Consider the following 26,445-nt stretch of genomic DNA (forward strand, 5'->3'; position numbering starts at 1 on the left):
CAAACAAGCCCTCCACATCCCCTGTGCGGACCCCCTGGAATGCCCCTGGTGTATTCCAGCTATGGCACTACATGATGAGGTGTTCCGCTCTGAGCTACAGAATGCAATCACGGAATACTTTGATCTTAATAAAGACTCAGTCTCCTCTCAGGCCTCGCTGTGGTACGCCTTCAAGGCCTATATTAGAGGAATCTTTACTGGCAAGTACTCTGGGGTCCTTGGGGACATCTGTCAGAGCATTGCATGGGATGAGGCTGCATTGACCACGCTTGATCAAGAGAATGGAACTTTACAAAATGGGTCACGTCTTAGGGAACGCGCCGCCCTCATGGAGGAATTTCGTGAACTGTTGGAGTGCGAAGTGCACTTCCTCTGTCAGGGCACGCTGCTATGGCGAGGGCGATCGTCCGTGTCACACACTGGCTCGTCTACTCTGTCCGTCTCATGCCGCTGCATACATTTCTGAATTGCAAAAGTCAGCTGGGACTACTGCCTACACCAGTAGGGAGGTGCTGCCTGAGCTCCTTCAGTGCTATACGCAGCTGTACTCCTCACAGTCCCTGAGGAGGTTGCTATGGTTTGGCTCAGTGGAGCACACCAACAGTTCCTCAGTGAGCCCTTTACTAGTGTCCAGATTATACTAGCAATCAACTCGTTAGATGGCTCCAAAGCACCTGGATCGGACGGTTTCACTGGATTATTTTATAAACCATACAAGCATATGCTAGCCCCCCATCTTTTAGCCATGTACAGAGATGCCCTTGACCATGGTGAGCTACCCCCCAAGTTACAACTAGTGGTTACTACATTGCTACCAAAACCAGACAAGGACCCCCGTCTGTGTGGGTCATACCAACTCCTGTCATTTCTCAATTTTGATAATAGAATCCAGACCAAATTATTGGCAAACCGTTTATCCTTATTGATGGATCAAATTATCTCCCCTTCACAGTCAGGTTTCGTTCCTCACCTCTTAACCTCCATAAATATATGCAAGATTTTGTAGCCCTGCATAGAATAGCTCCCACTGTTCCCGCCATAGTGGCCCTACTGGTCACGGAGTAGGACTTTGACTTGCTAAAGTGGCCTTTCCTAGAATCAGCCCTCTGCAAACTTGATATATCACGCAGCTTTATTTCCCTTTTCATGCTTCTGTGTTCCCATCCTACTGCACGAACAAGAGTAATTGGTGCCTTCACACTCATCTTCCCCATCTCCAGGGGCACCCGGCAGGCATGCCTCCTAGCACCCTTCCTTTATATTATAGCAATGGGCCCCTTTGTCCGACACATTCAGGAGAAGCCCATACATAGGGACTTGCAATTCTGGAGTGACCCTCTGTTAATCTCCCTCTTTGCAGATGATATTCTGCCGTTTCTACGCCACTCAGCTGAAAATGTGGCACCACTCCTGTGCGGGATGATCTGGTTTGGCAACTTTTCTGGGCTGAAAATAAACTGGGATAAATCATAACTATTCCTTCTAACGGAGGCCATGCTGCCCTTCCATTGTGAGTTCTCCCTGGCCTGGCAGGAACACCAGGTTAAGTACCTGGGCATTTTCGTTCACCACGACAGGGAGCAGATAATTAGACTAAACTACGAGCCTGCCGTTGATAAACTGAACACGGAGATTGACTGCTCTATATAGCCCCCCTCTCTATGGCTGGCCGTATCACCATTAACAAAATGGTGGTCCTGCCCCAATTCCTGTGTCTATTTGTAAACATCCCAATCCCTCTCACAGTTCCTTTTTCATAACTCAAGGACTCGTGGCTGGTGTGGGCAGGTGGGAGGTCCTGACACTTCCATATGAAGTGGCACGTTTGGGATCCCCCCAATTTCAACTCTACTATTTTGCTGTGCAGTGTTAATATGCGTACCACTGGACCCATCCAGACGCCCACCTCCCATAGCCATTCCTGAGAAAGACTCACTTAATCCCTCTCCCCTGCGGTCACTGCTCCCTTTGGGAGTCCCGATGGACCCAACGGACATACAAACGTTATCTACAACTAGCTGGGCCTGGGGAAAATTGGCGTGCCTCCTGTTCTCTAGGCTGCTGTACTCCCCATTGTTGCCATTGGCCGGCAACCCATGGCTCACGATCATTCAAGAGACGCTAGTTGGGCGCATGCTACTCCACATTCACCATACACACATTTGGGGATCTCTTCCCAGATGGCCATGTGTTTTCACATCTGCCACATACATGGCTCATTTCACACTTACATGGCTCATTTCACACTGTCCCGCATACAAAACGTGCTGCGCTCACTCATGCCATCGTATCCATTATCCATTGGCGCTGGAAGAATTCCCCCCACTTACATTAATCATCACAGATGACACGAAGAACAGGCTAGTATCCAAATTATTATATCATACAAGTCTGGACCTGCTCCCGTTCTCAGACCAGAGAATATGTGGGGCTTGGGAGGCGGACATGGGACACACCATATCAGACGAGGTGTGGTAAGGGTGTTGCGCACAAACGTGATTAGTCTCCCTTAATTATTGCCAGAAACTGATGTACTATAGAGTTTTACATAGAGCCTACTTGACCCCAGCCGCACTGGCCAAGAAAGACCCCTCATGTCCCTCAGTTGCCCCATGTGTGAAGCAATCACTGTAGACTTTGCAAACATGACTTGGACATGTGCCGCCATTGTGGCATACTGGGGAGACGAGTTTAGGAGGCTGGCCCGGATGCTGGGCAATCTCCTCACACCCGATTCCCTGATGGCATTGCTGGGATGCGTCAAGGCCATCTCTAAACCCACAAGACGATTTGTAGTTATTGCAATACTGTTAGCCAAACGAGAAATGGCCCTGAGATGGGGCTCCAAATCATTACCCACAACTAAAACCTGGCTGAAAAGCCTCATCTATTGTAACACCACAAGCAAATTGTATCCTTCCTTGCAGCCACCCAAATCCTGGCCTAAGGTCATATGTCAACCCCTGAAAGACTACCTCCTGACACTGAATGAATCAGAACTTGCCGAATCTCCTTAATGTTTGCTGGGCTCTTAAGCAATGTACTAACCAAACTGATCTCTTTACAATCGTTATATTCATCTCCAACTAGTGAGCCTCCTACGAAGTATACTTTATGCAATTGCATGAATGTTCTCTCAGACCCCTATTACCCCTGTATTACGGGAGATTAATGTTGTCTGTGTATGGGTATAATGTTTAATAAACTGATTAAAAAAAGACACCATGACTAACTTTCCCCTTGCGACTGTGAGCTATGTCTGTGCGTGGCCCATGATCTACAGCCACTTTTGAGAATGCTGTTAATATCAAGACTTCAGACAAAAGCTCTGCTTGCTGTCTATGACGTCAAGCTTGAAAGGAAACACACAACGATCATCAGTACAAAAGCACACAGAACCGTGGCACCCACAGAATAATTGAACTGTTTTCGATCAACAGCACTTGGTATATACTTTATACCTTCACTTCGGAAACCTTGCCGAAAGGTTTCATTTTGTATTTACTTTGATGTTGTCCTAATTTTCTATGTTAAAAATGTATGTTTGTTAAGTACACCTAATTTTTCAGCACTCCAAAAGTATACATCCATGTAATTGTAGTACTGGTTTTATCAAAAGACTAAAAGAGCTGTGTCAAAAGCCTACCAGTTACTAAATAACACTAGGGACAAACTGAGCTTTAGAAATTAACAAGCGCTAGTGTAAAATCAAATAAATTCTGCTTTCAGAGCAGAAGGAAAAGCACGGATTGTTTCCAAAGAGTACCAGATTGTCACAGAACTTCATATTGCATATTTTATGAAGTCGAATAATTCTTCCATGAGTTGCTTCTTTCAGGCTTTGGGCACATGAGCCACGCACAGTGCTTAGTTTGCAAAAGAATGAGCACTGGGCCCAAATATTTCTCAGAAGCCTACTGGTGCTGCAATCAAATATTAGGGTTGCCAGATACCAATATTGTCTAATCTTTATTTCACCTCCTGCTTCTTTCATTCATGAACATATCTCCCTGGCCCTTTATCTCACTCTTGTAGCCTCCTTTTCATCCATGCTATGTCAATTTTCACAGTTTTTCTGTATTTCTCTTCCTCCTCCTTTTTCCTTTTGCTACCGTTCTTTCTCTTGGTCTGGGTTAATGTCTGATGATTAAAAGTAGATGCTGGCACCCAAATGAGTGTTGGTGGACCCCACCCGCAACCATGGGCTCAAATTATGCACTGTGTGCAACCCTTAGAACTGGAATAGAATGTCTAAAACATTTTTTCCAGTAACTGCTAGGTGCCAATGGGGTTTATATTTTTTTGTTTAAGCAATTTATTTTTTAAAATGTGCTGTAAAATGCACATTTCCCTCTGTTTCTCCCCCCAAAAAATTCTAAATCCTATTGCAAGAGCTGGGTTCTCACACTTTGTTTGCTTGCTCTGTCTAATTTCAGAAACGTTTTTATGCCCACCACTTCTAAAGTTCGCCAGCTGCCAGTGCTTTCACCTCTTATGACACTTATTTTACTTCGATTAGTTTGACAGCACCTTTGCTTTAACTGCACAAGTTACCATCATCAATTTGCCCTTCAAGAAAATAACTTTTCAACTAGGTATGATTTACAATAATATATCAAAACATAAGGTTAGAGTTGCAACTACGATGAAAATAAAAGTTATAGTTAATACTTTAATGTAGGATTCTGGTGTTAATTATTAAAGTGATTTACTTTGATTTTGTTGTTTCACCTGAATCAGTTATTTTGCTGGAATTAGGCTTACAAAAAGTTTATTAAACTTTTAATTGTTAATAAACAGATTTAAAAATGTGTTGTGGTTAGAATTAGCATCACAGTTATTAAATGAACATGTCTGCTGGTTTAGTTTAATTTTATACAGGTGTTAGGTTTACCTTTAGAATGGGGAAACATTTTAATGAAAAAAAAAATGCAATTTAATTCAATAAGGGTTAGAGTAAGAGTCAATATTCATGGACTTTTCCATAATTATGTTGAATTAAAATAAGATTAAGTAAAAGGTCATCATTGTGATTATGTATAGGGTTAGGAATATTGCAGAAATGACACTGGGACACTATAAGAGAGCAAAATAAATAGGTATTTCAGTCTTACACATAGGTGGAAAAAGTAAAGGTAAAAAAAAAGCAAATGGGTTCACTGTACTGTATTGCCTCACTCAGTTAAGATCCATATAGCTACGATAGTGGTATCCATATACAAAATAATTCATTTAACATCATTGTAGTTCTTGTACACTGCTGCCCTCCCTAACAAATATCTCCATATAGTAGCCTTGATAGGTCTCCTGAGATGGAATTGAATTAAAATGAATATAAGAAAAGATGTCCTCTTTTTTTAAAGCTTTGTTTAGTCCAATTGGTCATTGGTTCTCTCTTCTCACTGGTTCTCTCTTCTCACTGGAAAATTCTTTAAAAGTCTGTCCTTTCAAGTAACAGTATGATAGTACAGGGATGAGGTCTGACCGATCACCAGAATATTCTTATATTTTCTCAGTTAAAGGGACCTTATTGTGTTGCCATGCTGACACAAGAATGAAACTAAAAGGACCTTTTGTGGTATCTTAAATGGCAGCATTGGCACCTATTCATAGTAATGATATCTCTTGCAAACATTTGAAAATGAAAAAAAGAGGTTTCCTCTTTGTTAGCTCGATCACTAACATCTAAAGTTAATAAAATGTTCTCATCAAGACCTCGAACAAACTCCTTTTCTTTCTGTTGCCAAAATGTGTACCGTGAGACTACTGAACCTATTCTTTGCAACACTGAAAGGTAACACATTCTTCAGCATTGACACACAGCGTTCCATGGTGTGCCTGTTGTATGGGTGTACGGTATCACACAGTGTTATTTCTGTGCACTTTTCCATACTGCAGTTCAGTGCATGATGCATGATAAATTGGATCTTGAATCAGTAAGACAGCTGAGTAGACTGAGTGTACAAGTGTGGTCATTAGTTTGAGTTCCCAGCAGAGGTGACTCCTTTGGTGCTTGATATCATTTACAATGCTAATTTGAATAATATAACTATGTTTAAGCATGTTGATACTGTGCAGTCTATAGTGTTTGTTATAACAGTGGCTACTGTTAGTGAAATGCAGCATTGTAACTCTTTGACATACTTTTTGTTATCCTCAATCAGAGCTGTCCAGCCTTCTGAACTTGTTGGGAGTGTTTGGACTAAGGAACATAAGGAAATTAATTCTCCAAACTTGTTAAAAATGATCCGTCACACAACTAATCTTACGCTCTGGTTTGAAAAGTAAGTATGAACTTTCTGGCCATATAATTATCTCATTACTACTTAAATGTTTCAGACATGTAAATAGATGCCTATACAACTTGAAATAACAGAAAAGTCCTTTGAGCCAAATTGCCATTTTATGGGACAGCCTATTGATTTGCTTTATCAGTGAATAGTATGAGTCTCTCTTTGACTTTGCAAAATGGTTTTTGGTTAGACATTGACCAATAAGTATATAATAGTCAGATTGTACATTTGGTTATTATTCCTAGAATCTTTAGAAGTCAAAAGTATGCAGATTTAAAATGTAGATGACAGTAAAGGGTTGAAGGAGACAAGTATGCTGGCTAAGGGATGTCACAGAAACAGCTGGCGATTGAGCCATGTAAGTAACTATAAAGATTACCGTCCTTTTGTGTGTTATACAGACAACATTATGACCAATATGTAAAGGGTTGTCAATATTCACTGAGAAATTCTTTGAACTTTGAAAATGCTCCTCATCAAACTAGTGCTCACTTAGTAACCCCTTTATAGGCATCTATTTTGCAACTAACCAGCACAATAATAATAACCCAGATAAGATGGTTTGGATGGAGTTTCATCCTGAGTTACACCTTGGACCAGAGTGTGTTTTAGCTAATAAGAACGTTTTTTTTTTTTTAGTTGTTGCATTTATTTATTTTTTAAACGAAAGGCACTCTGCTCGCACCCGTCATTCATTTCACATGTTTTTAGATGTGTGCTCTAACTTTATATATAAAGACACATGCAAGATGACTTAGGAAGTTAACACCCATCTCTGACGTGATGTATTGTTCAAGTCGTAGGTTGTAAATTTAGTACCATTAAACTGGCTGAAGAGTTGATTTGATTTGCTATCTAAAATATATACGTACTCTTACTTGCATAGATGATCTTAATGAAGAGCATAATGAAATAACAGTGGTACAATGGGGGCAAAAGCACGGGGTGAAGAACCAGTTAGCTTTTTTTTAACTGTATTTTGTGCAGTCCACCTGTAGTCCATATTTGTATAATTGAGAAGTTGTGAGTACCCAGGTTGCTTTTACCTCTCACTTACCCCTTTCAGTTTATTACACTTTACTTGTTGGAAGTATGGAATTACTGAGCTACCATGTTATCCATGTCTTGCAATCACATTTAGTGATAATGCCACAGAGCGACAAGCACCACAGGCCTCACTTGGCAACTGGAGTGTGGCTTTCAGTTCATTCTCTTATGAATGATCTTCCAAAATGTATTTTCCTTCATTCCACTAGAGCCAAAACACAAATCTGTTGCATTTTAAGAAATATCCCGGACAGTTTGGGAATACTTATCTCTGTCTTGAAGTTTTTCATTCAGAGCTAAAATAGCCTATAGTTCTTAGCAGTCGTAGCTCGCTAGGGTTACAAGGGGCGGGGCAGCGCTCAGGGGTGGGGGTGAGGAGGAGAATATTAATACACTTTAAAAAATACATTTTTAAAAATGTACCGCCGTGCCGTCTTCTGCTCAGAGCAGCATTAGGATTGGCTGGGAGCACCCAGCCAGGACGCTCCCAGGCAGACGGCCGGCCAAACATAGATGTGCACTCCCCTCCATGGCGGTCATTCCCAATGTCCCGGCCCTTTTACTGCAAAACAATAATAAACATAGTTTATTATTGTTTTGCAGTAAAAGGTTTGCAGCTGCTGCTGCTGGTGGGGAGGTGATGGTCCTCCACCATAGCGGAAGAGTCTCCGCTGGTTTGTAGCATGTTAGCCTGAAGTGTGGCTTTTCACATGTCCTTCTTTCACCTGCCAAAAATACTCAGATTATTAATCTTGTTGACCCCATTGTGGTACTTTGGAATATAATGATACTAACTGTTAAATCTATTTTAAATCCAGAACACTTAGTGTGGACTCTCTCAGCTTCGGGCAGTGGGCGGGAGGGGCACAAGTTGGTGCACAGAGTAGACACAGAATAAAACAACCAAAGAATCCGTTTGAGATGCACATATATTTTATTTTCACACTATTCTACCTTCAAAAAATGTATAAAGTAATTTCCTATTCCATGATACAGTGGCATATGTTCCCACACATCAATAGAATGTGCTAAGGAGCTAAGCCTGCTAATACTACAGTAGAATGTGTGTTTTACTATTAATCCTTATCCTCCTTTTAACATGAATCAGCCATCCATTGCATACATTTTACTGGTTGGCATCTTTCTAAATTCAAAAACACAAGATGCATGTACAGGGTGTGTGGAAGGCCTTCTACATGCAGTCTATGTGCATGTTTGCCAGCGAGTGGCAGACCAGAAATTGCTTCTGGTATAGGGCTTTGTACACATGTATGTGTCCAATATCTGGGCAGGTTGCGTATGCTCCCCCAGTCCAGGGAAAGTACACAAAACTCTTGAGGAAGTATCTATATCCAGCCCAACCTCTTCTCAGGTGTAGAGGCTCCATGTTAAAGGATACAAACCACGATATTCTCTTTGGCACAGTGCTACAGGTCTGTTGCACCAAGATCATAAGTCGATGTACCTCACTGCACGCAGATCATAGCTACAAGTCTCCCTGGCTCCAGTGCCTCCAGAAATGTATGTTCGATGGCATCTGTCGCTGTAGATACGCATGTTCTGCAATAGCTCGCCATCTGGTGTTGGGCCGGAGTGTTACAAGTTGTTTTTCTTCGAAGAAGTCTTTCGAGTCACGGGACCGAGTGACTCCTCCTTTTGTCTCCATTGCGCATGGGCGTCGACTCTATCCTCGATTGTTTTTTTTCCGCCATCGGGTTCGGACGTGTTCCTGTCGCTCCGAGTTTCGGAACGGAAAATTAGCTAATTTCGGAAGATTTTCGTCGGTATTGTTGCGTTCGGGATCGGCGTACTTACATTCAACACCGCATCGAAGATCGAAGAGCTCCGGTGCCCTTCGGGGTAGTTTTTTCGATCCTCCGTCGGGGCCTGGTCGGCCCGACCGCGTGCTGAAGAACGCCGATGGAACGGACCCCGTTTCGTTTCTGCCCCAAATGCCACAATAAATACCCCTACACAGACCAACACTTGGTCTGCAACCTGTGCCTGTCACCTGAGCACAGCGAAGACACCTGCGAGGCCTGTCGTGCGTTCCGGTCCCGAAAAACACTCCGAGACCGTCGAGCCAGAAGACTTCAGATGGCGTCCGCACCGACAGCCCAACGGGAGTTCGAGGAACAGGAAGAGGAAGGTACCTTCTCGATCCAAGACTCCGACTCCGAAGGATTCGACGATACACAAACCGTGAGTAAGACGTCGAAAACCACACAGAGAAACATTTACAAGGCCCAGGGGACGCCACTGCCACCAGGCCATGGCTCGACCCATAAATTCGGTGACCGACCATCGGCACCGAAAAAGGCCCAAACAGTGCCGAGATCGTCCGACTCCGGTCGAGACACCGGCACGCAGCCTTCTCGGGACCGAGAAAGTGCTGGAGACAAGCCTCGACACCGTGATGCCGGTGTGGACACGGCTCGACGCCGAGACAGCGGCACAGAAACAGATCGACGCCGAGAGGTTTCGGCCCCGAAAAGGAAAAAAGTCACCTCGGAGCCGAAAAAACACGCAGACAAAGTTTCGATGCCGAAACAAACTGCAAGCGACCCAGCTTCAGGCTCTTATACAGAAGAGCACTCGCTAACCTCCCAAATGCAGAAGCATAGGTTTGAGGAAGAGCTACAAGCAACTGATGCGGACCATACGCAAAAGCGTATCTTCATTCAGCAGGGGACAGGAAAAATAAGCACCCTTCCCCCCATTAGGAGAAAGAGGAGGTTGGAGTTCCAGACGGAACAAACACCACAACCAAAAGTGGTGAAAAGAGTTACACCACCACCCTCACCTCCGCCCGTGATTGACGTTTCACCAGCACAAACTCCATCACACTCCCCAGCTCACACCACCATGAGCCAGGGTGACCAAGATCAGGACGCATGGGACCTATACGACGCCCCAGTGTCAGATAACAGTCCGGAGGCATACCCTGCGAAGCCATCTCCACCAGAAGACAGCACCGCGTACTCTCAAGTGGTGGCTAGAGCAGCACAATTTCACCACGTAAGCCTCCACTCAGAACAGGTCGAGGATGATTTCTTATTCAACACACTCTCCTCCACCCACAGCTCATACCAAAGCCTGCCTATGCTCCCTGGTATGCTCCGCCACGCAAAAGACATCTTTAAGGAGCCGGTTAAAAGTAGGGCAATCACACCAAGGGTAGAAAAAAAGTATAAGCCGCCTCCTACGGACCCGGTTTTCATCACTACACAGCTGCCACCAGACTCTGTCGTTGTAGGAGCAGCTAGGAAAAGGGCCAACTCTCACACATCTGGAGATGCACCACCCCCAGATAAAGAAAGCCGCAAGTTTGATGCAGCTGGTAAAAGAGTCGCAGCACAAGCTGCAAACCAGTGGCGCATCGCGAACTCCCAGGCACTACTTGCGCGCTATGACAGAGCCCACTGGGACGAGATGCAACATCTCATTGAACATCTGCCCAAGGACTTACAAAATAGGGCAAAACAAGTGGTTGAGGAGGGACAGGCCATCTCCAACAACCAGATCCGCTCCTCCATGGACGCTGCAGATACAGCTGCACGGACAATTAATACATCTGTAACTATCAGAAGGCATGCATGGCTCCGAACGTCTGGATTTAAACCAGAGATTCAACAAGCAGTTCTCAATATGACTTTTAATGAAAAAGAACTGTTCGGTCCAGAAGTGGACACAGCGATTGAGAAACTCAAAAAAGATACGGACACTGCCAAAGCCATGGGCGCACTCTACTCCCCGCAGAGCAGAGGGAATTACAGCTCATTCCGTAAAACGCCCTTTCGAGGGGGGTTTCGGGGTCAAAGCACACAAGCCAGCACCTCACAAGCCACACCGTCCAGTTACCAAGGACAGTATAGAGGAGGTTTTCGGGGACAATATAGAGGAGGGCAATTCCCTAGAAATAGAGGAAGATTCCAAAGCCCCAAAACCCCTACTACTAAACAGTGACTCACATGTCACTCACCCCCTCCACACAACACCAGTGGGGGGACGAATAGGTCATTATTACAGAGCATGGGAGAAAATCACTACAGACACTTGGGTTCTAGCAATTATCCAACATGGTTATTGCATAGAATTTCTACAGTTCCCTCCAAACATACCACCAAAAGCACAAAATTTAACAACACACCATTCCAATCTCCTGGAGATAGAAGTGCAGGCACTATTGCAAAAGAATGCAATCGAATTAGTGCCAAACACACAAATAAACACAGGAGTTTACTCACTGTACTTTCTGATACCAAAGAAGGACAAAACACTGAGACCAATCCTAGACCTCAGAGTAGTGAACACTTTCATCAAATCAGACCACTTCCACATGGTCACACTACAAGAAGTATTGCCATTGCTAAAGCTGCACGACTACATGGCAACTTTAGACCTCAAGGATGCTTATTTCCATATACCAATACACCCATCGCACAGGAAATACCTAAGGTTTGTATTCAAAGGAATACATTACCAATTCAAGGTACTGCCTTTCGGATTAACAACCGCACCAAGAGTCTTTACCAAATGTCTAGCGGTAGTCGCAGCACACATAAGAAGGCAGCAGATACATGTGTTCCCATATCTAGACGACTGGCTAATCAAGGCCCATTCGTTAATAGAGTGCTCAAATCACACAAATCATATCATACAAACCCTCTTCAAACTAGGGTTCACCGTCAATTTCACAAAATCCAAAATTCTGCCACGCAAGGTACAACAATACCTGGGAGCCATAATAGACACATCAAAAGGAGTAGCCACTCCAAGTCCACAAAGAATTCAAAATTTCAACACCATCATACAACGCATGTATCCAACACAAAAGATACAAGCAAAGATGGTATTACAACTCCTAGGCATGATGTCATCATGCATAGCCATTGTCCCAAACGCAAGACTGCACATGAGGCCCTTACAACAATGCCTAGCATCACAGTGGTCTCAAGCACAGGGTCACCTTCTAGATCTGGTGTTAATAGACCGCCAAACTTACCTCTCGCTTCTGTGGTGGAACAACATAAATTTAAACAAGGGGCGGCCTTTCCAAGACCCAGTGCCACAATACGTAATAACAACAGATGCTTCCATGACAGGGTGGGGAGCACACCTCGATCAACACAGCATACAAGGACAATGGAACGTACATCAAACAAAACTGCATATCAATCACCTAGAACTTCTAGCAGTTTTTCAAGCACTAAAAGCTTTCCAACCAATAATAGTTCACAAATACATTCTCGTCAAAACAGACAACATGACAACAATGTATTATCTAAACAAGCAGGGGGGGACGCACTCCACGCAGTTAAGCCTGCTAGCACAAAAAATTTGGCATTGGGCAATTCACAACCAAATTCGCCTAATTGCACAGTTTATACCAGGGATACAAAATCAACTCGCAGACAATCTCTCTCGAGATCACCAACAGGTCCACGAATGGGAAATTCACCCCCAAATTCTGAACACTTATTTCAAACTCTGGGGAACACCTCAGATAGACTTGTTTGCGACAAGGGAGAACGCAAAATGCCAAAACTTCGCATCCAGATACCCACACAAACAATCCCAAGGCAATGCCCTATGGATGAACTGGTCAGGGATATTTGCTTACGCTTTTCCTCCTCTCCCTCTCCTTCCTTACCTGGTAAACAAACTCAGTCAAAGCAAACTCAAACTCATATTGATAGCACCAACTTGGGCAAGGCAACCCTGGTACACAACGCTGCTAGACCTATCAGTGGTACCCTGCATCAAATTGCCCAACAGGCCAGATCTGTTGACACAGCACAACCAAAAGATCAGACACCCAGACCCAGCATCGCTGAATCTAGCAATCTGGCTCCTGAAATCCTAGAATTCGGGCACTTACAACTTACCCAAGAATGTATGGAAGTCATAAAACAAGCCAGAAGGCCATCCACCAGGCACTGCTATGCAAGTAAATGGAAGAGGTTTGTTTGCTACTGCCATATTAATCAAATACAACCATTACACACAACTCCAGAACAGGTAGTGGGTTACTTGCTTCACTTACAAAAATCTAACCTAGCTTTCTCTTCCATTAAGATTCACCTTGCAGCAATATCTGCATACCTGCAAACTACCTATTCAACTTCCCTATATAGGATACCAGTCATTAAAGCATTCATGGAGGGCCTTAGGAGAATTATACCACCAAGAACACCACCTGTTCCTTCATGGAACCTAAATGTTGTCCTAACTAGACTTATGGGTCCACCTTTTGAACCCATGCACTCCTGCGACATACAGTTCCTAACCTGGAAGGTGGCATTTCTCATCGCCATTACTTCCCTAAGAAGAGTAAGCGAGATTCAGGCGTTTACTATACAGGAACCTTTTATACAACTACACAAAAATAAAGTCGTCCTAAGAACCAATCCTAAATTTTTGCCAAAGGTTATTTCACCGTTCCATCTAAATCAAACAGTGGAACTTCCAGTGTTCTTTCCACAGCCAGAGACCGTAGCTGAAAGGGCACTACATACATTAGATGTCAAAAGAGCATTAATGTATTACATTGACAGAACAAAAAACATCAGAAAGACTAAACAACTCTTTATTGCATTTCAAAAACCTCACGCAGGAAACCCAATTTCAAAACAAGGTATAGCCAGATGGATAGTTAAATGCATCCAAATCTGCTACCTTAAAGCTAAACGACAGCTGCCCATTACACCAAGGGCACACTCAACCAGAAAGAAAGGTGCTACCATGGCCTTTCTAGGAAACATCCCAATGCAAGAAATATGTAAGGCAGCCACATGGTCTACGCCTCACACATTCACCAAGCACTACTGTGTAGACGTGTTATCCGCACAACAAGCCACCGTAGGTCAAGCCGTATTAAGGACATTATTTCAGACTACTTCCACTCCTACAGGCTGATCCACCGCTTTTGGGGAAATAACTGCTTACTAGTCTATGCAGAACATGCGTATCTACAGCGACAGATGCCATCGAACTGAAAATGTCACTTACCCAGTGTACATCTGTTCGTGGCATCAGTCGCAGTAGATTCGCATGTGCCCACCCGCCTCCCCGGGAGCCTGTAGCAGTTTGGAAGTTACCTTCAATTATTTATATATGTATCATCTCAACCTTAAATAGGTGCATACTTAGTCACTCCATTGCATGGGCACTATTACTACAATTCAACTCCTACCTCACCCTCTGCGGGGAAAAACAATCGAGGATAGAGTCGACGCCCATGCGCAATGGAGACAAAAGGAGGAGTCACTCGGTCCCGTGACTCGAAAGACTTCTTCGAAGAAAAACAACTTGTAACACTCCGGCCCAACACCAGATGGCGAGCTATTGCAGAACATGCGAATCTACTGCGACTGATGCCACGAACAGATGTACACTGGGTAAGTGACATTTTCATTAAAAGTCAAGCACATCTGTGTGAGGTTTCAAGGTTTTTGCTGCAGTGACACTGTGATTGGGTAGGCCTTTCTCTTAACCCTCTTCCTCATCCTGTGGTTGATCAGGGCAATCCTGCTGTGCAGGTGGCTGTTGAGAAGGGTAATGGAACTCAGTCAGTGAGCTGAGAGCCCTGGCACAAATAAAAGCAGTCATGTCCTAGTGTTTTGGACACATCTCCAGTTCCCCAAAAGACGAGATATAAAAGTAAAAGCACCAGGCACAGCCCCTCTCAGGAGTTATAACTAACAATCCACAATGACTTATAGGATTTTCTATAGTATAAGATTCTTTCCCCTGAGAGACAGAGGTGTTCTTATATTAAAAGTCATAACATTTGAGGTAAACTTTTTGCTTTAGTGCTGTAACAGCTACCTGCTTCTTGACAGGATACGTATTCAAACCCTTATAAAATAATTTCTAATACCTGTTTTGCCCATGCATCATTATTTATAGATGGAAAGGTGATGATGTTAAATTTGTGTATGCTCTAAAATTAAAATGTGCACTCAACTGAGAAAGGTGTATTGTAGTCATTTAGTACGTGTTCACTATGAATAACGTACTTGAAAGCTAGGTTTTAACTTTTTTTATTTCTGTTGAATTAGGTGTCTAGTTGAAGCCGAAAACTTTGAGGAGCGAGTAGCAGTTTTCAGCCGGATCATAGAAATACTGCAGGTTTTTCAAGACTTGAATAACTTCAATGGTGTACTGGAGATTGTGAGCGCTGTCAATTCTGTGCCAGTTTACAGACTGGATCACACATTTGAGGTTAGTTTTCTTTTCTTATTCCTTACTGGAGTGCCATTTTGAAATTTCTGGAGCAGATCTAATTTTCACCAGACCATTTTCTGGTAACTGACTCACTGTCCCCTGCTCCCTTGTTGCTTCACTCCCTAACAGACAAATAACACTCCATATAAAATAAAGGAAAAGTGCACATATTCTTGCTTGCAGCCTTGCAATTTGCAAGTCAAGTTATTCTGTGCCTTAAATGTTTGTGTTGGAAATAGTATCTGCAGCATATAGCATTCCAGGAGTAGCGTTAAGACGCTTGGACAGAGGTAAATGCCACAATATAGAAAGAGATTTAAAAAAAACAATAGGAACCAGCAATTTTTTTTAATTCTTGTCCCATCTGCCATTAGAACAGTTTCTGTTTTTTAGTGCACTAATTTCTTGTATTTTGTATGTAGGTGTCTTTGTATGCTTGGGGAAGCTTCTAGTTATTTCCACAGAAGTTAGACCCAGTAGCATATTTTCCATTTTAGAATCTAGTATCTCAAAATGAACGAGATATAACATGATTTTCATGTAGTAAGTGAAATGTATTAGTTGATAGTAACTGTTATCGTTAAATTGTAGAAACTGATAATGTAAAACAAAGCAGACCGTGCACATCCTGACAGAGCTGTGCAGGGGGGCCCCTGCACTGCCCATGCTCTGGGCATGGGCAGAGCAGGGGCCATCCTGTGGTCACCTGCACTGGCTTACTGCCAACCTTTCCATGACAGGGTTGGCAGTAAGTGGGGTTGTAATCAGCAAGGCGGGGCGGAGTTCAGCGCCACCATGGCTGAGCACAACCCTGCCCATCAGGAACCATGTTCCTGGCAGGGACGGCGATCCCCCTGGTGTTCTGATGCCAGGGCTGTAATGTGCCGTTCGGACCGCCTGGAGTGCAGCAGTCCGACCGTCACTGACTGCCAGTCTCGTAATGACTCCCTGTAGGAAAGTGCCCTCTTTCTTGGCATGGTTACCCCCATTTTCTGCCTGTTGTCAGTATGTTTGACTGTGTCTACTGGGTTCCTGCTAACCAGGACCCCAGTAGTTTTGCTCTCTCCTCTAAATTGTACCTTTTTCTTCCCTCAATTGGCATACTGGTCCCCCCATGTAAGTCCCTAGTATATGGTACCTAGGTACCCAGTGCATTGGGGTTCCAGGGGATCCCTATGGGCTGCAGCAGTTATTCTGCCACCCATAGGGAACCCATGCAAAGGGTTCAGCAGGCCTGCCATTGCAGTCTGCGTGAACCGGATGCATGCACCCGTTTTCACTACAGATCACTGCGCCAAGTCACTGTTAGTCACCATTATGGTAGGCCCTCTCAGCCCAGAGGGCAGGGTGCAGGTACCTGTGTGAGGGCACCCCTGCACTAGCAGAGGTGCCCCCACGAACTCCAGCACCATTTTACTGGACTTTGTGAGTGCGGGGACGCCATTTTATATAGGTACTGGACATAGGTCACTACCTATGTCCAGCTACATAATTGTCACTCCGAACCTGGGCATGTTTGGTATCAAACATATCGAAATCACACCCCAATACTATTGCAAGTATTGGAAGTATCATTCCATGCACTATGGGGGCTCCTTAGAGGACCCCCAGGATTGATACCACCAGTCGTACATGGTTTCTCGGGCAGCCCAGCTGCTGCCACCCCTCAGACAGGTTTCTGCCCTCCTGCTGCTTGATCTGATCAAGCCCAGGAAGGCAGAACAAAGGATTTCTTTTGGGAGAGGGAGGTAACACCCTCTCCCTTTGGACATAGGTGTAACTGGCTTGGGAGGGGTAGCTGCCCCAAGCAACTGGTTTTGCTTTGAAGGGCACATTTGGTGCCCTCCGTGCATAAACCAGTCCACACCTGGTTCATGGGACCCCCCCCCCTCTAGTCCGTGCTCTGGCATGAAACTGGATAATGCAAAGGGCAGTGACCACTCCCCTGTCCATCACCACCCCAGGGTTGGTGCGCAGAGCTCCTCCAGAGGGTCCCTGGGTTCTGCCATCTTGATTCTAAGGTTGGCAGGGAACTCTGGGCGCATCTGAGTGCACAGGCCAGGCAGGTGACATCAGAGCCCCCTCCTGGTAGGTGCTTACCTGGTTAGGTGACCAATCCCCCTTTCAGGGCTATTTAGGGTCTCTCTCTTGGGTGGGTCCTCAGATTCAGCTTGCAGGTTTCCAGCAGGACTCCTCTGCAACCTTTACTTCGACGTCTGGCCCCCAGAGCCGCGACTGGACCCTCCAGGAACCTACAAGCTGCAGATCCACGAGGAAGACTCTTCTGCAACATTTTATCCAGAGTTCCTGCCAGCTTTGCTACAGCTTCCTCACCTTGCACCCCCAGAAGACTGCACCTCTTCATCCTGCACAAGAAGAAGGAATCTCCCTTGGAGTGAAGATGTCACTTCCCGGCAACTGCAGGCACCTACAAGCGACCACCGGCTCCGTGGATCCCCTCTCCTGCTGAGCTGTGTGGATCCTGTATCACGAGTGGTGGTCCGGAGTAGTCCTCTTGGCCCTTCACACGCAGGACAGCACCCTTGTGCACCTCGTCTCTTGCAGCTGCCAAGGCTTGTTTGCGTCTCTTTCAGGGGATCTTCAGGCGACGTGCAGCTCAGTCCCCAGAACTCCTTCCTGCAAATCCCAGCCTCCTGTGTGGTTCTCCTGTGGCGTGGTATCCACTTTTGTAGTGCTGCATGGGCTTCTTCTGAGGCTTCTGTGTTCCCGTCCTGTGGGACTCCTGTGGGTGCTGCCTCTGCAACGCTCATGGTCCCCTGTGACTCCCCCTCCTGGGTTGGTGTGTGGGTACCTTGTTCGCATTCCAATTTATTTTTGTAAATGGTTTGTTCTCCCCCTAGGGTCACTATTGGTTATTACTGTTTGCACTGTTTTCTAACCTTTTATATGCCTATTTCTGTTTGCTATTGTAATATTTAGTGTATTACTTACCTCCTAAGGGTGGGTCACCTTTCTAGTGATTTGTGATAATGTGTGCCATAAATAAAGTATCTTTATTTTTGTACAGCTGAGTGTTTTCTTTCACGTGTGTAAGTGCTGTGTGACTACGGTGGTATTGCATGAGCTTTGCATGTCTCCTAGATAAGCCTTTGTCTGCTCACCCACAGCTGCCTCTAGAGAGCCTGGCTTCTATACCCTGCTTACACTCCACTAAGAAGGGGGATACCTGGACCTGGTATAAGGTGTAAGTACCTTGGGTACCCACCACACGAGGCCAGCTTCCTACACTCCCTAAGTTTTTAAATACACCAGTTGTTGCAACATAAACTGTGGATTACACTTGATCAGTATTTGACACTCAACCAGTTTTGTGCTGGCCCAGTTTGGAATTACTTAACAGCCCAAATGCTCTGGTTGAGATTATCTGCTGATTTGTTCACTGTGTAATGCTTCATATGCTTGGTTTCATGTATATATATATATGAAATTCTGCAGTGTCTCAGTATAAGCCTGGTTACAGAACATGCACCTGGGAAATAAACTTAACACCTTCCCATGCATAATTGCCTATATGTATGGATGTGTTGTTAATGCTTTAACCTTTGGGCCTAGCCTTTTGTTAAAGATGGTAACCAGGGTCACAGCCCATATTTATGCAGTGAGTGAGCATGGGCCCATGCAACCTGGCACTGGTTGGGGTGCTTTCATGCCCTAATTTAGGGCATGATAGCACCTCACCTTGGGCATCAAGCCATAGGCATGTAGAGTGTGGTGTGGATAAAGAGTAGGGACTCGGACATTTAGAGGTTGAGACTTTCCCCCTTTGATGGTGCACTATTGTGTACTCATAATTGAAGGTTTTTTTTAATTAATGGATCTTAGTGACCATAATATGTGTACCCTGGTGGTCAAATGATTTTGAAGCCACATGCAGTATTTGCTCAGCGACACTTTATTGACGCAAGTCATTTTTGTTTGTCAGGCATTGCAGGAGAGAAAAAGGAAAGTGTTGGACGAAGCAGTGGAATTAAGTCAAGATCATTTTAAAAAATATTTAGCAAAACTCAAGTCAATTAACCCACCCTGTGTGCCTTTCTTTGGTAAGTTATTCATTTTGGTCAATATTGAAATTAAGCTGTTGCTTGAATTTTATTTTTGTATAATTACAGTTGAACTATTAATTTAGAAGTGAATAGTCAACAATTTGAAGCTGTTCCTTTACAACATTTTCTGAAACATTTTACAAGCACTCTGTACAGATAAGATCTCTTAAATGTTTGACTTATTAAAAAGATAAAAGGGTTGATTCATACTTGATAATTGGTGAATATATTTGACCTTTTCCATCACAAACTCTTGTATTGCGATTCTTCTCTGATATCTTGATTTGTGTTCAAATGTCTTACTATTACCTCCCTTTAAATTACTGTCATCTGTTCAATGCGTTTCCTGTTCATGCTGCCAGTGGATCTGGTGATGCCAGTTTCTCATGTCACACTCATGTCATGCGCACTGGAGCCTCTGAGAATTTGTAATCATTTTCTTTTCTGAAGAGAATACTTTTTTTTCAATTATTTTTAATTGGGCTCTCTGAAATCCTCAGATTGTAAGCATCCACCCCAGCACTGACGTCTACACCCTTGACTTCATTTGTTACCATTGTCGGGATTGGACTGCAGCACATTTAGTAGACAACAAATTTAAATGTTGATTACTCAGCAGAGTTCATTTAGTCAGCCACAAGAGGACAGTACCTTTCAACAGCACTGTATCTTCCCATTATTGCTTCTCCAGTTCCTTAGCTTATTAGTTAGGTATAAGCATATAGAAGTAACTCCGTCAGAACATTGTTCTGATCACTTTAGCTTCAACTGAACTTTTTCAATTTTAAAATCTTATCAATAAAATGAAAGGGGTCCTCCATGTATATGGAGTGACATGTTTGTAGCACAGTGGTTCCTTCTGGTGTTGGTAGTCAGCAATACACGTGAAATTCTCTAAAGAACATCAAGAAATGCATCTGAATAATTAAATGAAAGCGCTTTCTGTATTGCTTGTTCATCCTGTATTATGATGACTCCAAATGTGCAATACTGAAAGATGCCCGTTAAGCAATGACTAATTAGTTTTTGACGATGGAAGAAAGAATAAAAGAATTGGGGAAAAAGTTGAGAGGGAAAAGCAATAAGAACTGAGAAGAGTTTAGGATAAAAAGGAAATGAGAGGAGAAGAGAGAAAAAGGAATGAGCTAAATGGAGTGAGGACCATTTTTGCAAACCTTCATGCCATTACAGACAACTTTCTATCTTTCAAATCGCCCATAAACAGAAATACTTCCAACTGAGTTTATTACTTGAGGCTGGCTGCTATAATCTGTCCACTATTATCTGTTACGGTTAATAGAAAATCTGGTGGCAGGGACCATGTTATCCATTTAGAGAAAGACCATCTATGTCCCCAAATTAAATGGATTTTCATTGGTTCTCCTATAGCAGTAGGATTTTATTTAAAAGCTTATTATCACACATTGTGCCCTGTACCACAGGTACCTGCTTACATGTAAAATTTGAATGTCATTGCCTGCTAAAGAACCTTAGCTGCAATTACCGACACAAAATCTTTAACAGAACATAAAGCCCAAAAGAACCTCAATATAACCTTGGTACACATGTGGACTACTATTATGACAGCCTTTTCTGGCATAACTATTCTCTGCAAAGGTATTATTGATGGAGTTTGGTAAACACTGGATTGTTTACAGAGGTTGCTCTCATAGAGACAGATAAAGTATGTTCCGTAACTTGTATACTTTAATTTAAAATATTAGTTCAATATAATGGCATTTTAACTGTGAACGTTGCACACCCAAGACCACAGCACAAGCTGGGTAAGTCCTATTTCTGTCTTCCAGTGGTTTGATTGTTTGTGGCATGGGTAGCTGTAGATACATATGCTGTGCATACTCCTGCCATCTAGTGTTTGTGTCTGACATGTGCAAATAGTTTTTCTTCAAAGTAGTCTTTGAGTCAGTTGTTATGGTGACTCCATCTCTTACTCATAATGGGCATAGGGCCCATTGTTAAATTGTTTCTTTCTGCCGTTGGCCTGCATACCTCTCCTGGGGCACTAGGCACTTCATGGGGCCTTATACTTTTCATCTTTCATCAAGAATGCAGACTCTGTGATGGAAATAACCCCTTCCCAATCAGTACTGTTCATAGTGCCATTCAGGTCTGTCATTTGTGTCTTTAACTGGAGCACGATGAAGCATCTAGCGCCACCTGCCTCGCCTTCCCTTTAAAAAAAATATGCTCTGGTACCGAGATCAGCGCCTAGCTCAGTGCACCACATTACATTCCCAAGAAGATGACAGCCCTGACCTCTTTGGGGACCAAGATATTGAGGTGGTGCCACAACCAGAGACCTCAGGCCACCAGGCCCTTTGCTTCAGCTTCTCGGGATGTCACTGCAAGGCAGAAGGGCTGCAGCTTATCCAACCGAAGATGTCGTCTGTGAGTACAACCTCCCCTCATCACTGGCACCAACAGGCTGAGCACCGCCTTTGAGTGGGTGAGGCATAGAGCCCTGAAACCAACACTTAGACATTTGATAGTGACTTCTAGCTGCAGATTCCTTACCTTGGAGTTATTCCCAGACGTTAGACTGGAATCAGTTTTTTGGGTTTTTTGTGTAAGCGGGATTACTGCGCGCCAGTAAGTGGCACTATTCGGCCCTGCGTGGCATGATGCCATAGTCCATGTCATAAGTGACATCCAGAGTGCCTGAATATGTGCTACCCCAGCAAACAGAAGTCAGTCCTTTTCTTTCCATGCCAATCAGCTCAAATCAGTAGTCCGCTTTTAACTGACCTTTTGTCTAAGTTTTTTCTGTAACATTTTCTCCTGGTGTGCAAGGGATGTCCACAAGGAAGGCTTGTTTGAAGCCCTGTGGCGCTTGTCACCAGCAAATGTTAGCGACGGATGCACACCTCATATGCCCGTGGTGTCTTGAGCGTGACCATGACGCCAAGACCTGTGGCAGTTGCTGTGCCATGTCCCCCAAGGCCTTGAAGGAGTAGACCCACAAGCCTCTTGCCCCCTAACGTGCAGCGCCGCAACGGTCTCGATCCCGGTTGACAGAAAGGTTCCAGGATCGGTTGCAGAGCCATTGATCATCTTCCCAGTCAGAGTTCTCCAGGCATTTAGTAAGTCCCACAAAAAGAAGGCGGCAAGAAGTCGAAGAGTTCTTAAACTTCACCCTGTCTGTCATTAATCGGACAAAACGAGGAAACAACTGCATTCAAGGCCCACCTACATGCCTCTCCTAGTTTCCTGGAGCCGGAGCGACCCCCGCTCAACTCCATGAGTTTTATGAGGCTGTGCTCTTCATATTTGAGTGCCTTGTTACCACTGGTGCGCCTTCAGCTGCAGCGGGTTCAGGAGGGGCCCCCTACCGGTCTCCTGCCGGCAGGTTCGCCCCGGCGCCAGTCGTGCCTCTTGGATCCATGGATGGATCCAGTTGAGCCACCTTGACCTTTCCTGTGCCAACTCCAAAGCTGACAGAGCTGGATGGCATCCTCCGGCACTAACAAGAAACATTCCTGCCAGGCCGGAGCCTGTGCCCTGTTCCTGTGGGCTAGGACTTGGGGAAGAATGGGAGGGGCCACTGGGTTCTGACAAATACCAGCACCGAGGACACCTGGTGTGAGGATCTAGTGGACACCAGTGGCCTGGACACCTCTCCAGATACTGGGTTGGTCTCTCCTCCTATAATGGTTGTGGAGGAGTGAGCCTTATTTGCAGTGATGGTGATAAGGGCGGCCAAGGTCTTGGATCTTCAGCAACCCACTGTGGCCGTCAAGATGAAGGTCTTGACGGGGGTGCTTCAGCCAGGAGTAACCTCATCTGAACAGCTTCTTCCATTTGTGACTACACCTTCACCTATGCCACCTACTTGCAAAAGGCTGCCAGAGGATTATAGCTATTGGCTCTGCCAGGAAGTGATAGCTCTCTAGGCCAAGGGAGCCATAGAGAGGGTGTCAGCATCAGAAGTAGGTTGTGGTGGTTGTTCCTGCTACTTTTTGGTGCCCAAAAAGAACGGAAGCTTTCACCCTATCCTAGAACTGCGCCATCTTAATTTCTTCCTGAGAAAGGAGAAATTCAAAATGCTCACGCATGTCCATGCCCTGACCTCCTTAGACCTGGGAGACAGGATGGTAGCGTTGACCTTGCAGGACGCAAACTTCCACATTCCCATCCTGCCTGCCCAGAGACACTACATGCAGTTCATGGTAGGCCACAAGCACTTTCACTTTGCCGTGCTCCCCTTTGGCCTTACCAGCGTCCCTCAGGTGTTCACCAAAGTGATGGAGTTAGTTGCAACTCATCTGCAGAGATCAGGGGTGGCAGTCTTCCCTTATCTTGACGACTGGCTGTTGAAGATGGGCTTGACCCAGGCGGCCATCTCCCACCTCTAGACTATGGGGGATCTAGTTGGGATTCACTATCAACATGCCAAAGTCACACCTGATCCCTTTTCAGATGCCCCCTTTCATCAGAGCTGTTTTGGACACAGGGCCGATAATTCAGTCTCTATCCTAGGTTTCTGTGAGACTGACTCTGAGGCTGCTGGGTCTCATTATCTTCTGCATCTTGCTAGTGACGCAAACCCGTTGGCATATGCGGACTCTGCTGCGGGACCTGAAGTTTCATGTCTATCGGTCCTCTGATCAGGCTGCCCTGGGAGGATCTCCTGTCCCAGCAGCAGGGGACATTTTCCACCTGAACCTGCTAACTCTCCACTTCATGTGTGGAGATTGAACGGTGACAGTTGACAGCTTTTGACTGTGTAACAAAAGTCTGTGATATTATTTTGGCAGCTCGGCATCCTTCCAACGGTATACAACAGCTGTTTGAGTACGTTTGTGGCTTGGTGTATAGCCATACAAATTGACCCCCTATCTGCCCCCCTTTTACAAGTTCTTTTGTTCACTTTTACCCTAGCCCGACAGGGCTCTGCATTGGGCACTTTGAAGGGTTATTTGTCTGTTATCTCCGCTTTTCTGCAGCTGCCAGATCAGCCTTCCCTTTTCAAGCCCTCTTTTGTAGATAGGTTTCTTAAAGGTCTGCAACACATGTTCCCTTCTGCTCCCTTGATTATACCTCACAAGGACCTTAACTTAGTTCTTACTTTTCTGATATGCGCTCCCTTTGAGCTGCTTAATACCTGTCCTCTTAGGCTTATCACCATCAAGATGGACTTTCTGGTGGCAATAATGTGTGCCTGGAGGGTCAGTGAACTGCAAGCCTTGTGATCTCGGCCACCATACGTGTGTTTCTTACCTGCAGGCTGGTCCCTCAGACTTCAGCATCGTCATTGCCAATGCTAGTCAGCCCATTCAACGTAGGCCAGTCCATCATCATGCCTAACTTTTACGCTTTGCCTCATCCCTCTAAGGGAGACGAGAGACAGACTCCCTCAGCTGGATTCAAAAAGAGCATTGAAATATAATCACGGATAAACCTCCTGGAAGACTACAAACACAACTCTTCTAAAACTTTACCATCCACCACCGCTCGACTGGAAAGGAACATACCTGAGCTTGAAGATAGAAATAGAAGGGCTACTTGCACATTTTTGGACTTCCTGAAGGTAGTAAATACCAGGCTCCTTCCTGTGCAACCTAAATTGAAAAAGAACCCCCCAAGTACTCAATATAAGCTTAGACAGGGACTTTGAAATATCCTGAGTGCACAGAGTGCCAACACATAAGCCTGCAAAGAGTGAAGCCCCAAGAGCCCTCCATTCAGTCCCCTCTGCTACTCACATACTGAAGCCATCCTCACACAAATGAAGAAAATACAGAGATATAAGTGGCAAAGCGTCTCCATTGGAATCTCTCAAGATTACTCTAAAGATACTCTCAAGAAAAAAAAAGGCGTACTCCATAATTATGAAACCCATTGGGTACCATTTTACACAGCCCTAACTGTTGACATAAAAACTTAACCCAATAGAAATAATGACACGTGTCAACACCTGTCACCAACCCTACAAATAGCCGCCTACAAATATTACAGTTTCTCTGTATACTACAACTATTATCCCTGCAAATACATAAGTATAAACAACAGAATACACATTATTATCCACTCTTCTAAATTGCAACTAACTCGCTAGGCACCACTATGGAAATAAATCCAGGCACGCCAGCCACTATACAATGGAGGTAAACATATCATACTTAGACACTGCTGTGACTCTTAATACACACCCTATTTTATACAGGGCGTGGCAAGACTGCACTGTGGACCTAGGCGTGACCACTCATGGCCTCCATAGCCTATCCTCTGTTAGATTTTGTCAGATGCCTCTGCATTGCATCTAGATTCTCATCACAAATATTAAATCAATCAGTATACTATCATTTTCTTGTCCATTTTCTTTTTACCTTTCATATCTTTCCTCCTGTCCTGTGCATTCCAGTTCCCCTCACCAGTGCCATCCCTTCAAACCCTGCGCCAACCTCCCCCCCCACCCCAACCTTATCGGCAAACAATAACTGGCATTTAGCTGGTTACATCGACAAGAAGACTCCCCTCCCAAAAAAATGCAGAACATAAAAATACTCTCCCTTGATGTCAAGGGTCTTAGTCACCCCACCAAACAACAGAAAATCCTAGACTATACACATAAGCTTAAGGGAGACTTGCTTCCCCTTCAAGAAATCAAGTTTGCCATCCACCTAAAAAAGCATTGGTTAGTGACTCATCATGCACCCCAGCCACAAACAAAAAATGGACTGATCACCCTTATCGCAAAAGCCTCTGGCCTCACTATCCTGTCCTCAAAAGCAGACACCGAAGGCAGATGGCTTCTTACTAAAATGCAGAGGGACAACACTGAAATTACAGTC

General features: G+C 44.6%; 1 protein-coding gene across 1 annotated transcript in view; it reads left to right on the plus strand.

The window, feature by feature from the left end:
* The window catches only part of SOS2 (SOS Ras/Rho guanine nucleotide exchange factor 2), a 282,480-nt gene that overhangs the window by 202,225 nt on the left and 53,810 nt on the right, over nucleotides 1–26,445 (plus strand). Inside the window, exons 15-17 of the mRNA XM_069208691.1 lie at nucleotides 6,165–6,284; nucleotides 15,404–15,566; nucleotides 19,513–19,630. Coding sequence (XP_069064792.1) covers nucleotides 6,165–6,284; nucleotides 15,404–15,566; nucleotides 19,513–19,630 — 401 coding nt within the window. The remainder of the gene's footprint in view (nucleotides 1–6,164; nucleotides 6,285–15,403; nucleotides 15,567–19,512; nucleotides 19,631–26,445) is intronic.

This window comes from Pleurodeles waltl, chromosome 9, assembly GCF_031143425.1.
Source record: "Pleurodeles waltl isolate 20211129_DDA chromosome 9, aPleWal1.hap1.20221129, whole genome shotgun sequence".
Lineage (NCBI taxonomy): Eukaryota > Metazoa > Chordata > Amphibia > Caudata > Salamandridae > Pleurodeles > Pleurodeles waltl.